Source organism: Xiphophorus hellerii, chromosome 15 (genome assembly GCF_003331165.1).
Source record: "Xiphophorus hellerii strain 12219 chromosome 15, Xiphophorus_hellerii-4.1, whole genome shotgun sequence".
Lineage (NCBI taxonomy): Eukaryota > Metazoa > Chordata > Actinopteri > Cyprinodontiformes > Poeciliidae > Xiphophorus > Xiphophorus hellerii.
In genome coordinates this window covers 13,970,103-13,984,320 of record NC_045686.1, presented here as the reverse complement: position 1 = coordinate 13,984,320, position 14,218 = coordinate 13,970,103, and the positions used below count along the sequence as shown (strand labels likewise).

At 39.2% G+C, this 14,218-nt stretch overlaps 1 protein-coding gene across 4 annotated transcripts in view; it reads right to left on the bottom strand.

Annotated features, from left to right (window-relative positions):
- Positions 1–802: 802 nt before the first annotated feature.
- Positions 803–14,218, bottom strand: part of ppp2r5cb (protein phosphatase 2, regulatory subunit B', gamma b) — a 28,146-nt gene continuing 14,730 nt past the window's right edge. For 2 of the 4 annotated variants that reach the window (XM_032585330.1, XM_032585333.1), the window contains 13 exons: positions 12,696–12,895; positions 9,349–9,459; positions 9,163–9,255; positions 8,919–9,049; positions 8,775–8,834; positions 8,003–8,111; positions 7,866–7,919; positions 6,135–6,305; positions 5,890–6,017; positions 5,681–5,782; positions 5,451–5,523; positions 5,098–5,214; positions 803–3,895 (listed from right to left, as the gene is read on the bottom strand). In XM_032585330.1, coding sequence (XP_032441221.1) covers positions 3,761–3,895; positions 5,098–5,214; positions 5,451–5,523; positions 5,681–5,782; positions 5,890–6,017; positions 6,135–6,305; positions 7,866–7,919; positions 8,003–8,111; positions 8,775–8,834; positions 8,919–9,049; positions 9,163–9,255; positions 9,349–9,459; positions 12,696–12,895 — 1,484 coding nt within the window. In that variant the 3' untranslated portion in view covers positions 803–3,760. The remainder of the gene's footprint in view (positions 3,896–5,097; positions 5,215–5,450; positions 5,524–5,680; positions 5,783–5,889; positions 6,018–6,134; positions 6,306–7,865; positions 7,920–8,002; positions 8,112–8,774; positions 8,835–8,918; positions 9,050–9,162; positions 9,256–9,348; positions 9,460–12,695; positions 12,896–14,218) is intronic. The other 2 variants (XM_032585332.1, XM_032585334.1) reach the window with 1 other exon arrangement.

Genomic DNA, 14,218 nt, shown 5'->3' with positions numbered 1-14,218 from the left:
ATAGAGTGAAAGGAAGAGTGGTGGGGTCTAAATACAAACAAACTGCACACGTTTTGGATTTGTCGCGCTTTTTTTGAAAACCCATTTATTTTCATCCCACTATGGAATAAATGGAAATTTAATTTTCATTTTTGAACATTTAAAAGGGGCATTACACTTTTTCTAGGTCCTGTAACCAACATGGATTCATGTGTCAAACACAAGAAAGATGAAATCGTTCAAAATCTCCTTTGAAAGTCGTTTGTGTTGTATGTCTCATGACGAGAAAAACTTTAAAGTGTCGTCGAACTAAATAAATTCTGTACAATAGGGTGGAAAAGGATTGATGTTTATGTTTGAGCATGAAATGTTCAAACATAAAGCACGTGTGCTGTTGAAAGAATTATAGTTTATTAAGATAAGCATCTGTGAGGAAGTCAAACCATCTTGCTTAAATCTAATTTAAACTGCAGTCTTTTTGGTCCATGTCCACCAAGTGGCAGCAAACACCACCTTTTTCTAAACATTTCTAGTTAGCAGCAATGGGTCTTTGAATAGTTTGTTTCATCAAGTGTTTATAAAGAATTCAAGAAAGCTGGAAAAATATGCAAATGTCTAATCTTTCTTATAATTGGTTAGGTTAAAGCATCACTTCCTGCTTAGTCAAAATCAGATGGAGAGATGATTAAAACTCCAAATATTTCTTAGATTCAACTCTACTGAGCTCTGTTGCAGTGAATTAACTAAATATTTTCACTTTTAATGTCAAAATTCAAAACTTTCCTTGCTGAGTTACCAAAGGTTTTTTGCTTCTTTTTTTAAAAAACATTTGTAGAAGGAACGAAGGTTGACGTAAGTGACATGGACAGATTAATGGTTTGATGACACCTGGATAAAAACGGAGGGATGGATAATGGACAAATGGAGTGATAGTTGGATTGATAGGTGTGCAACAGATGGTGAGATGGTTGGCAGATGGGTGGAAGAATGACTGAAGGATTGCTGAATGGACAGAGGTGGATGATGGGAAAAATGGAGCGTTGGTTGGATGGAGAAATGAAAAGGAGGAATGAATGATATTTGGACAGGTGGGGGAACGGATGATAGAAGGATGGGAAAACAGATGAATGATAGGTATTTGTATCAAACGGAAGGATGAGTAGGCCGATGGATGCGACTTTTATATAACTGGACAGGGCATTAAAAAAAAAAGTAAGACCTGAGAATAAATAATGACTAATCTTTCAGCGCACATAAAAAAGAAAAGAAGCTGAGCGTAGAGAGACTGAGTCACAGCAGCGTTTTTAGGATGAAAATATAAAACTCACGTTCTCTTTATTTGTTGTATATAGATAGATGTACACCACTGAAGGTTTCGGATAAAAGCAAGCACAAAAACCTCATTTATGTAAGGAGCAAAAAACATGGCTGGATGTGGAAGAATCAAAACGGAAAAGATGTTGGTTTACAAAGATTGAAAACTAAAATCCAAATCCTAGTCGTTTTCCTAATTGTCAATAGTTTTAAAGTGTTGGAACTTTGTGCCACATACCAACCGTTTGCAGTTGCTAAGAATATCTGATTTCTATACACAGGATAGTTTGTACAAAATATGAAATCTACCATTTAATAATAGATATAACATAAAAGTACATTATATGTACAACGAAGCCAGCCATTTAGTATGACAAATACTAAAGGACACTTGCAATAAAAAAATCTTTTAAAAAAAAGCTTATGTAAGATGAAAAGAGCTCCAAAGAAGCCAGTATTAAAGCCATTTTAAGAACAAGAGAAACCAACAGGGCGCGGCGCGACGACTCCAATCCTCCCGTGCCCGTTCCATTCCATACGAGAGTCTAGAGCAAAAGGTGCAGGAGAGGCGTTGGCGCGCACCTTTTGGTGACCATTGTTCTTCAGGACGAACATGGAGAGAAACAGAACAGTGACTTTCAATATAATTTACAATTTGCACATTCGGTTGAAACACTGACGACGAGGTTCTGCAGGTGGAGGAGGAGTAAAACCACAACAAAATGAACTCGAGAGCATCCAGAAGCAGCTCTTCCAATTTTATTGTTTTTTTTGTTTGTTTTTTTTTATTTATCGCCGAGGAAAAAGGGGAGAGCGCAGGTCTGAGTGGACAGGGTGAAAGCAAAACATAAAAGGCGGAATGGGACGGTTGAGATGGGAGGCGAGCTCTTTATGACAGGCACCGCGGGGCGGGGGAGGGGGCGGGCGACCCCTTCACGCTAACACAGACAGCATCATGGATTTAATCTCTGCACTACTTTTTTTTTTCATTTATTTATTGTTTTTACTTTTTTTTTTTCTTTTTTACATGCTGTTTCCTTTTTCTTTCAAGTTTTACCAGGAAGTGCTTAATTTGCTGAAGTGGCTTGCTTGGTGGGTGGGGGGGAGAGACCGCACCGCCTCTGCTCTCGGTTACGCGGCTTCGACAAGGCAAGGTGCGGGAGGCCAAGCAGCGTGACGCGTCCTGCTTGGAACGCGTCGTATTTTTTTTTTTTTTTTTTTGGTACTAATTGTACAAATTTCTCCAATGAGCTGGCGTTTCACGTTACGTGTTGTTAATACTTCAATCTGCAGCAAATGTCCCCTTCGATGAAAATAAAAAAAAAAGGCACTGTGAAAGGAAAGGCTTGAAAAACTAAACGCACCTCTTCGGCTTCTAGCGAGGGTTGCCTCGCAAAAAAAAAAAAAAAAAGATCCACCCAATTTCTGCTTGATTACATGCGCCAAACCCACACCTCTCTTCGAGTGGTCATAAAAGAGTCGTATTGAGGATTTGTTCTGAATGGATGCGAATGGACGAGTTAAAGTAAATCCCATCTTATGAGTAAGTGAAGCTGCAGACCAGGTTTAGCTTTGCTAACTTATTGCCTACTGACCTAAAGTTTTTCAGTGAAGTGGAAAAATGAAAGCGGTTGGCACCAAAATAGACTTCTTCACAGAGATGTGGAGGAATCCAACTGATTAAACCCCGATGGTTTGTCTGTTTTCGTCAAGAGAATGAAAAACATCTGAGCAACCAACAAAATGGTTACACATTAAAAGAACCGTCTCGTCTTTTTTTTTTTTTTTTTTTATGAGACAAGCTCCTCATATACTACGTACGGAAAAATATAGACAGCTGTTTTGTTCAAATGTTATGAGAAAAATAGCTAATATTAAATATATATGTATATATGTATAAACAGCTGACTTGGTTCACCAAATTATGTTTTTTTTGCTTGTTTGTTTGTTTTAAATCTTTGACCTAATATAGCTAAGGGCTCGTACTATTTTAACAAGCACCTGACATCTATAGATAAGAGGCAAGAAGATCAGACAGCTCACACACTGAACAGAACACCTGAGAAGAATGACCAGAAGAGGGCAGCACAGGACCTCAAAAACACAAGCTGAGGAGACAGAGAAACTAGGGAAGAGGAGAAAAAAAAACAAAAAAAACGCTCGTTTTGGGGTAAGAGATGTAGAGATCAGGACTGGTCTCTGCATCCCAGCAAGGGAAGGCCGGGTTTTGGGAAGTGAGGGAGGACAACCACCTCTTGTCCTTTCAAAGCTTACTTAAACGGGTAGCTTCAGACATTTTCAGTGTCGGGAGTTTTCTTGGCCTGTTCTGCGCTGAGATACCAGAGTTCTGTTGTTGTGCTGGCCCTCTGTGGGCCTGTGGTTCCTCTGTGGATGCCGCCGCAATTTTTATTTTTTTTTCCCTTTCTTTCTTTTTTTGGATTCATTTTAAAGGTTGGGTCTCTGTCTCTTATTGGGCATCGTGCGTCGTCAACATTTCCTCGGCTCTTCGGTGCAACTCCAACGCCGTGACGGTGGAGATGTCTTTCGGAAGCTCTGATTTCCTCCTCACCAAGGGCCGTTCTCTGCGTTGATCTTTTTGGATCTGTGCACAAAAGACGAGAGTCAGTCAAAATACCGGCGCCGACGCCACGCACAGCTCTACTGCGCGGCCATTTAGCTTCTGCGCCGACGGCCGTCTGCTGTCCAACACTCTGACATCCATCCCTGTAACGTTTCGGCGCGCCTTTCCAGCATGATGCAGCCGAATCAGCAGCTCTGCAAATGACTCACACCGACAGCAAAAATTGGACGTGCGGAGCAGATAGCACTTTGCAACATGGAGAAACGCAGGTCTGCAAATACAAAGTAGTATGCAAACTTTTTGCTTTTGTCTAATACACCTTGACACAGCGACTTGCCTGACTACACCCACCTTCAGGTTTTAATCTCTGTGTATTTTATTGGGATTTTACGTGAAACACCAACCAAGCGCAGTGATTTTTGAGTCCCACTCTTGTTTAATAAAATAGTTCCAGCTCAGTCAGATTGGATGAAGAGCATCGGTGGACATTTATTTTCAAACAACACCCTAGAAGATGCTCCACTAGGCTTTCAAAGTTTGGGATAAGTTGATATTATGACTAAAATTAGTTTTAATCTCCTCCAGCTTTTCCCCTGACCCTTCTATTATATTCCTTAATATTCATGAAACTGTTTGCAGACAAATATTTCAGACAAATTGTTGAGTTTTGCACAGAAAAGCTGCTATTACTTACTGAGTTTGGTTGCAAACATGAAGACTGTGGACTAAATGGGTGATTTCAGAGGGCAATTAGTTGCACTGGAGTTTATGTAGGGGCTTCAGAGTAAAAGGGACCTGAATATATTTCACACCATTTTAGATTTCCATTTCGGGAAACAAAAATAAAATAAATTATTCCCCAACACAATTACACAAAATCTCAATGAAATACACAGAAGTTGTTTATGCCAAAAGTGAAATATCCCTAGGGGTGTGAATACTTTTGCAAGGTTTCTCCAAGTCGGACGTAAACATAACTTCATGCCTCACTAAAGCCTGAACAGAAATCATTAGAATCACAATGTAAATGCTGCCACTGAACTCCAACTACTCATCCCCAACATAAAAAGCCAAACTGAACACTAACTAGTAAACTCACGAGTATCTTTTTTTTTTTTTTTTTCTTTTGGTCACTTTTTACATAGAATTGGAAGCGAATCAGTCTCTCTTTTAGCACGTTGAAAACTGGATGAGCGTCTTCACTGCTACACTGCCACACTGACCTGTGTGGCTCCCTCCTCTACTGTTTGCTTTAACACACTGACATCTTCTATCAGCTGCACATCTGTCTCCATGTCCATTGGACCGCCTGATCCTGGAGGGTCAATGTACACCAAAAACTGCACACAGGCACAAAAGACGAATAATAAGAGTCACTCGTGTAAACTCGACTGAAACCTGCATGTTATGAATGCTTATGTGCCACGAGAAGACTTAGATTGCACCTAGTCCCTCCTTGAAGACAAATTTGAGACTATATCAGCTGAAGGATCCGTGACTCCAGTCAAATCAGAGCAAAAACGAGCACAGCTTGCTTCAATCAGACGTCCGTGAAACTGCTGTGTGTTCATCTCACCTGTGGGTTCGACTTTGCAAGATTCTCTATCTTCAGCCACGCATCTTCCCTCTCCTTCCATTTGCTTTTCTCTCTAAGACAATAAAGCGGTTTATGAGCTTATTTCTCCAAATAAATTAGTCATGTTTTCCACTTCTGATTCTATTTTCAGTGGTTTGTGCATCTGTGTAATGAGGTCAAATTTAATGCAGCTATCCTGGAAATATCAGTGCGATTCGCAATTGACTTACTTGCTTTTCTCCGCTTTGAACTGCTGGGTGCAGTCGTCAAACAGCTTCTGATTCATCTCCATAAAGAGTTTCAGAGCGTTGTAGATCAAACCGTGGATTGTCCTGCGGGCACACAAACATTCCTGTGGCTCACTCGTTTAGTCCACAACAATTAAGCGACTACAACACTCCCACGTACGCCGCAGAGAAAACACCGAGCCCAGACTCACTTGTTCCAGTGGGTCTTGGAGTTGCGGTAAAGGGCTGGAAACATGATGGGAAGGATCTTGGCGGCATTGTCGCTGATCAGGCTCATGATGTACTCGTTGTTCCAGTAATACAGCGCGCGCTCGGCCACCTAACAATACAGTTCGTCCCACAGTTACGTCACGCGAACAAATAAAAGGACAAATAAAAGGACAACAACAAAGTAACCAGAGGCGGCTCGGCAAGCGAGCCGAGAGGAGACCCGGACCTGAAAGTGTGGACTCGACACACACTTGGCGAGCTGTCTGAAAAGAGGCTCCATGACTTTGACGAACTCCGAGGGCTCGATGACGTCCAGGATCTCCTCCAGCTCGTTGAGGAACATCACCTCCTTGGGACTGTGGGTCTTTGGCCAATATTTTAACAAAGCCATGACGGTCTGCATGGACACACACACAAGCCGGTTCACAGGAAGTTAGAAGAGCACTGTTAACGAGGCCGATATATTTACAGAGATCACATCCAGGACTGTGCAACAATGCTTTCCATAAACCTTAACATGGCTCTTGGAGAAAAAAACCAACAAGAGTATTTGGAGCATAAAGCAGCAGAACAAAGATGATATTTTAGAGACAATACGATGATCTCTGCTCCTCCACAACAGTCTACCGTATTATTTTCATGTTGCCCACTTCTACTTTGAGATGATCAAGGGTCTAGAGCTGAAACTAAAAATTAATTTAGTAATTTATTACTCTATTGATTAGAGAAATTGGAACAGACTACGTTTATTATCATTTTGTGCAAAGTGTATGTATTTTTTTTAACGGTTTTGGCTTAATTACTGCTCTGAGTGTGCTGTTCTTTCAGCATTTTTATTTATTTCTTTTGGTTTATGAAGTTGACCAATGTAGAAGAATGAAAATCAAATTGTTTGAAAGCATCTGCAGTATTTCAGCCACAAGTTCCACTACAAATTTGATATTCAACAGTTGAGGGATCTTTTTTTTTTTTTTTTAAACTTCCTAGCACCATACACCGTGGCCACGTGAATCTGTTGCTACACGGGCTTTTCAGCTGCAACCTTGTATTGTAATAAAAGAAACAAGAGCAGCCTCCCAATATTCTTTCACAAGATGAAAGGGTTGGGCAACACAATCACAGACAGACCTTCAACAAAGCACAGAATCCCATAAAATGTCCAATAAGAGCGTTTTTTTCATAATGAAAACAGTGTCGAGTCGCTGTTTCTTAAAGGAAAAACTGCTGCAGAGTTTTACCCACAAAGCGAGAGCACGAGGGGAGGAAACACAAAGCGGCACGTGCTGAAAAGGTAAACAAACGACTCGATACAGAGGCAGCGAAGCAACACATTAGCTTTCTATTGAGTTTTGCGAGGTAGTTATCTTTAATGATCTAGCCACACAGCACAACGTTGCTTCTGCGTGTAGCAGCAGATTAAACTATACTGAAAACATCCATCTGATGAAGCAGTAGACGGATTTTTGCTACATCATTGATGGTGGCCGATACAAAGACATTATAAAAATGAAGGACTAGACGAGAACAACAATTTGAGAAATTTCTGTTCAAAAACGTCTAAAGAGCTCTGTTTACAGAAGGAAATTCTGATTTTACACCATTTATTTACAGTAACATTACATATAATTTAAATGTTTAATATCTAAACAGTATTTTAATTCCCTTTAAACTGGCAGACATTTAAAATACGGGATGAATAATTAATAAAAATCTTAAATATTAATTGTTAAAACAACAACTATGGAAACGTGGTAGAAGACGGTATCTGACCATGTCTCGAAATTAAACGCTAGACGCGACTAAATACAAACCATCTTCACTGACAAGATTTAAAACACATTTCAGGTGAAGATTGCTGTGGCGTCTTTTTAATGACCCTAAACAAACAGGATGTCTGCACGGCTAATTCAACTATCAATATAAACGACCCGACAGCATTTAACGAGTTCAACCTTACCGGCTCTGTGAGGGTGCTGTCCTTCTCTAAGAACTGGACCACACAGTAGGCCAGCTGTGAAACACAAACACAGTCTCCAGTCAGCCATCTTCTGAAGTGTAGCTAAACGGGAAAGGTGTAGCACTGAGGGTACTTACCTGTGGGTGATAAACACTCAGAGATTTGACTTTGTGTAAAGGCAGAAGGACTTTCAGTAGAAATATTTTGTGCTCTTCTTTCAGTGGCAAAGCAAACCCATTAATTATGCTGCGAATGAGGAAAAGTGATCATTGAGAACACGCTCTACAAATGAGATCAACAGTTTAGATCAAGAAGAACCAAGATTTAATTCTGCTTCTTAAATAATAATAATAAAAAACCATTTCATAACTCAGTTCTTCTTCCACATTTGGATATTTGAGAAGAAAGGAGTTATCCAGTTACGGCCTATTTGTTCCTGCAACGGTACAATGCTGATGTTGGCTTTAGATTGAGCCATCTGATAAAGGGCAATTTCACAACTTTTGTTTGGCATCCATACCAACTTACATCAGCTCAATTTAAAAATGTGCGACACACAAGACTTCTCGTATGTTCCCTGAATTATCCCACACAAAATACAAGGTAAATCACAGTCTCTGATCTGCGATATGTGGTCAGGAGTGTCAGTGATGTTTGTTTTTATTTTTAAATGACTATCTATTTGTAGGCACAGTTGGACTATCTTATGGTATAAAAAGTCACAAATAGAGGACACCATTAAAAATATATATCAGTATAAAAAAAGACCTTCATTTTTCAGAAATGGACATCTTTATCAAACTACAAGGACTCCTCATGATTCCATGCTTAATTTGTTTCATTGCCTTTAACGTAAAGTTAGAAAAGTAAATGTTTTCTCCAATTACTTTGTCAAAATCAATACCTTACCTGCCGAGTATTTCCAGTAGTTCCGCTATGCCATTATGGCGCTCCGTTTCATAAATGAACCTGGGGGAGAACGCATGTTTTGACTCAATCTCTGAAAAAACAATAACCGCTTACGATCAAGCTTAATAACTAAAGCACACTCACGTATAAAATATGTTATTTATCTGTTTCCTAATGTACGCTCGCAGACCCAGGAACTTGCCGTAGATGCGATGCAGAGTGGTTTTTAAAAAATCTCTTTCTCTGGGATCTTCACTGTCAAAAAGTTCTAAGAGCTGAAACCAAAAGAAATATACAAATATTACTATAAATTACCTGACAACAAGCATAATAAAAAATATTTACACTCTCTCTCGACACTTTAACAATGATAAGCTAAGGTGCTCACCTGCATTACAAACTTCTGGTCAATATACTTTTTGGCAACGTTAGGTTGGAAGTCTGGTGACTCTAAAAACCGTAGGAAAAATTCATACACCAGCTGTGGGAAGAGAGCAATCAGTTGACTTATTGGTTTCCAGTTTCCAGTGGATGTGAAAGCTGACTCCGGCTGCGTTTAGTGATTGTGTGTTACCTGTAGATGTGGCCATGCCGCCTCTAGCGTGGGCTCATCCTCCTCAGGGTCAAACTCTGCACCGGTGGGGTTTGATGAAGGAGGCAACGTCCTAAACATGTTCACAGCAAACTGAGGGAAGCGGGGGGGTAACAAAGAGAGAAACGTCAACATTTGGACTTCACTTTTCACACAGTTATCTCCTAAAAAGCGTCATCACACCAAAAGGCTGAACTTGACCGATTACATCCGTCAGCCCAACGGAAATCAGTGCTGCGCTCGCACATTAACCTTTTCTCAGTTCAAGCTTCACTCTTACTTTAGCTGATGTCTCGTAAACAAGGCAGACATTTTTTGAGCAAGTTAAAAATCTCTAAAATGTGGCATTTGGTGAATACTTTGCAACCATCTATAGCTGCTGTAGTTCTCTTAAAAATCTTTAGGTTGTGCCTCCACTACCGATGAAACTTCTCCCAATTCTTTGTTAAATAGCTCAAGCGCAATCAGACTAGACAGAGATCAGCTGTGATCATTCTGATAAGATCTGATGACTGACTGTCAACATTAAACATGCGCTGATGGAAACCATTTAAAAGTAGCTTTGGGTGTTTAGCTTAGGGTAGGAGACTGCCACCTTAAAGCATAAAGAGCCATTTTGCTCTCAGGACAGCATTTTATTTCTATTTTTAGGCTTTAAAAAAAGAGAATAATAAAAGAGGACAGATATTAAAAATAAAAAGAATCACAGGTTACAACCTAATGACAAGAAAAACAGGTCGAAAAATGAACTGGTGTCATTCTTTGTGGAAATTCAATGTACAAATCTGGAAAAAAAAACATTTTATTTGGCATTAAATCCATTTTAAAAACAGTTACTGGTTCCGTTTAATTTTTAGCTCAAGTTATTAAAAGCTATTGGGGAAGCTCCACAAAGCTTGCAAAACCTTGGTTTAGGGTTATAAGCACTCCAAACAGAGAAAACTCTTTTCACTTTGGACTTTTCCAATGATGCAAAAAAATATTGTGTCTGTCAAACTGCAACTTTTTAAAACCTGGAGACCGATAATCACCCCATGCATATCAAACACAACACCTATTTTGCTAGCGAAAACAATTGAAAAAAATTCACCCCTAAACAACAAATTCCTAATGTGTTTAATAACCGTAATTATAAACATTTTAATGTCTTTTTAGGGTCTCAAACATGTCCTGAAAAAGCACCAAGACCCCCTAGAGAAAACCACTTGGACAGCGTTAACATGAGAATACACACTTTATCACCATGAAGGAGTTTGTCGTGTCAGTCCACACTTTGATGATAAAAGCCACTAGAGGACTTCAAAAACCCTCATCTTTAAGGGGGGGGGGGGGGGGGGGGGGGGGGTCAGAAAAAAAGAGGGGCTGGCAGGAATAAGAGAACATCTCTATGCTGATTTGGCAGCTCGGCTGCATTTTCAGCAGCACTGATCAAATAGAGCTTCAACAACAGCGGCGGGGATATTTGCACCTTGATCACCTGCCGTTTACAATGTGGCACTGAGGCCAGGCTTTGATTGACATCAAAGGATTTTTAATTTGGCTTGGGAAAACAAAATCAGGTAAAGTGAATGCATCCTGGCCACGACCCTAGAGGACCAGCAGGAGGGTTACGAAAGCAAAGCCTGAATAAATGCTCAGAATCAGACCTACAGAAGGTTTAGTTGCCGATTTTGGGTTCTTTAAATGTAAGTATAACTTAATTACCACCAACCTCATTATGATCAGAAGCGTTTTAACGATTGAGCGGCGTCTTGAGTACAGAAATGCCAGAGCGACTGTCGTGACTTAAGACTTTAAACAGATGTCAACGCAAAGATAAATGGGCCCGTTAGAAGATACTATCTGTATCTGAGTCTTAATCGTGTCATTCAGCAAAAAAAAAGAAGCTAACTAGGATCTAATCTGTACTCTAGACTTTTTCAATATTAAACTTGAAACACACATCTCCACATATCTCTGAGCTGATCAGACAGCAGAGAGATTACCACCCAGAGGGAGACAGTATTTCACACTATTTGCTTTATGGAACATATTCTGTTTACATGCATGTTTATGGGAGAAAGAAATAAGTGGGTGAATCCTTGCTGCGATCTTTGCCATTACCAAACACTAAATCTGAACCTAATTAAGACCGACTGATTTTTCCCCCTCAATTTTAGCCCTAATGTTTCTGGTCTGTTTGTGCAGAGTAGGTGTAGAGCCTTATAGACCCTCAACTGGGGAACAAGATGCAAACATACAAAGAAAAATAAATATGTTCTCAGTTAGCATGATTTTAATTGTGTGATAAATACGGCATCAGGCAATCTCTAGCTTGAATGATTGCAATATGTTCAACATCACTTTTCAGTACATTAAAATTAGATTAAAAATAATAGCAAAATATTAAATATTCCTCAATTTAAAATAGTTCAGCATCACAACCACAATTAAAATGATGTAGCAGTTTGGAATGCCATTTGTTCAAATGTATTTTTTTTTTTTAAAAACAGAATGAAATAATGTGGTTTTGCTGTAGAAAATATACTATAACATGAACAAAAACACACTGTGATATTTGGTAACATTATTTTCAAAGTATCTAGCTAGAAAAATACATGTACCAAGTCATACCAAAGCATACCAAGACCAAAACATATAAGCATAATTCAAAAAGTAGATAACTTTCCCCAGGGGAAGAAGCATATATATACATATATATACACATTTTCTGATTTCCATGACACCTCTGGTCATTTCAAGTCAATTGATCAAAACACTTTGAAGCAAAACAAGAGTGATGCATCGGGTTTTCTAAAGACACTTCCCATTTCAAAAAGTTGAGCAACAAACCAAATTTTAGTAACGCGAGCACAGCTAGCGAGCCGTTCATCACGCGAAACAAACGTGAGAATATACTGGAAAAAAGTTCTGCTGGACGTCTGAACCCTTAGTGAAGGGCGAGTTGATGAAAAAACATCCACTATGTAGCAGCAAAAATGTTTAAACATTTTGGTAAAAACAAACTGTGGTTAGGATGATTAGATAATTGCATTTAGGGAAATAAATCAGGGGCTCGTGTTTACAGTTTTGAGACTAATTTAAAGGTAACGTCAGACTACAAGTCAATTGAAAACAAACTCTGATGTAATAAGGGTGAAAGAGACAGAAAGGCAACTATCTGGTTCAGAATAAAAACTTCTGTGTGTTAAATTCGGAAATATTTTCTTAATACGACTTCAGAGATAAACGGTACTCTTAACATAGACGTTTGTGTCTATCTGGGGGAAATTTTCTCCAGATGTTTGAACAGAGAACCTGCAGTAATTTGTGACTGCTTTGACACTGACCATATGAACTACTTCTGGGTAGATGGGCTCTGTGATGACATTCCTGTTGTGGGTGATGTATTCCACCATCTCGCTCAGAGCGGCTCGCTTCACCTCCTTCCATTTTAGGTCGCTCAGGGGGTCCGAGACGAAGTCGAAGAGGACGCAGCACTGACGCAGCTTCTGGATGAACAGCTTCTCCTGCTCTGCTGGGGGAACGTCTAGGAAACAGAAAACAGACGGGGAGCTGAAGCGAGCTGGACTGCCAATTTTTTAGTGGGGAAAAAAAACAACAACAACAGCAGCAAAGTTGCTGCACAACACAACACATAAAGCAGCAAAAAATATTTAAGGGAGTGAAGATAAAATCAATCAGAAAATGCCTTGCTGGGCAAGAGTTGAGCAGGAAATGACTTGCATGCTCACTCCGTGATTACTGCCAAAAATCAAACGTGAATGCTAAATCGAACATTTAGCATTTCAAAGACGGCTCCGCCACTTCATCAATGATGCAGAGGATCCAAGTTATGATCCCTAGGGAACATGAGGCCACACCTGTCCACATATTATAATTATCTTTAATTATCTGTCAGTTTGAACAGACAAAAAATATTTCCGTTTTTAGAAAACCTCGACAAATTGAGCTAAACTATTCCGGTCAACTCTACGACTGAGCATCAGGGCCAAAACAAGACTTTTTCATTTTTCTAATTCTGAGAATGATGTCATAGCAGTACGACAATAATGTCAAAATAATGAGAATAAACTATTATTAGCAAAAATAAAGTCATAATTGTACAATAATGAAGTCAAAATAATGAGAACAAAGCATTAATATTAGCAGAACAAAATCGTAAAACTAGAAGAAGAAGAATTTGAGAGAATGAGAAATCCTAAATAATAAAAAAAATTGAGGAATGTTGAACATCTTGTAAAGTTATACTTTGCTATTGGTTTTACTAATATGATAATGTGACATCTTTTAAGAAATCGCCATCAAATTGTTTTCAGCAGCAGGACTTTGAAACAATTGAACAAACGACTGAGAAAGATCCACAGACTCGGACACTCACGTTCAAGTTGTGTCTCGTAATTTAAGAAATGTCCTGCTAATGTTGTGACTCTATTAGCCTGGCCCTAATGATCTGTCGTACAACTCACAGAAGCAATTAGTGACATAAAAGCCACTTCTTGAAAATATTCTCTCTCATTTGTAATGTCATTTTTAGAAAAGAAATGAGAAAATTTTTTAAATTGGTGTGAAAAAAAAAAAAAAACAATCAACAACAGTCATATCGCCCAGTATTTAGGAGATCCTGTACAAGTCATCTAACATTATCTCGTATAAGAGCAAAAAGCAAGGCATGAGTTCCAACAGTAGGAAAGAGAAAAAAAAACTTAGTAATAAAGCCACAGGCATTGTCCATCCATTCAGGCATGTTTAAAGCAGCTCTAATGCACCCTTTCACCTTCAGCTGCACTCAGCACCAAATAAGCAGAGTATTGTGCTCCAACTGGACTAACCTGCAGCACATTTTGAAAGA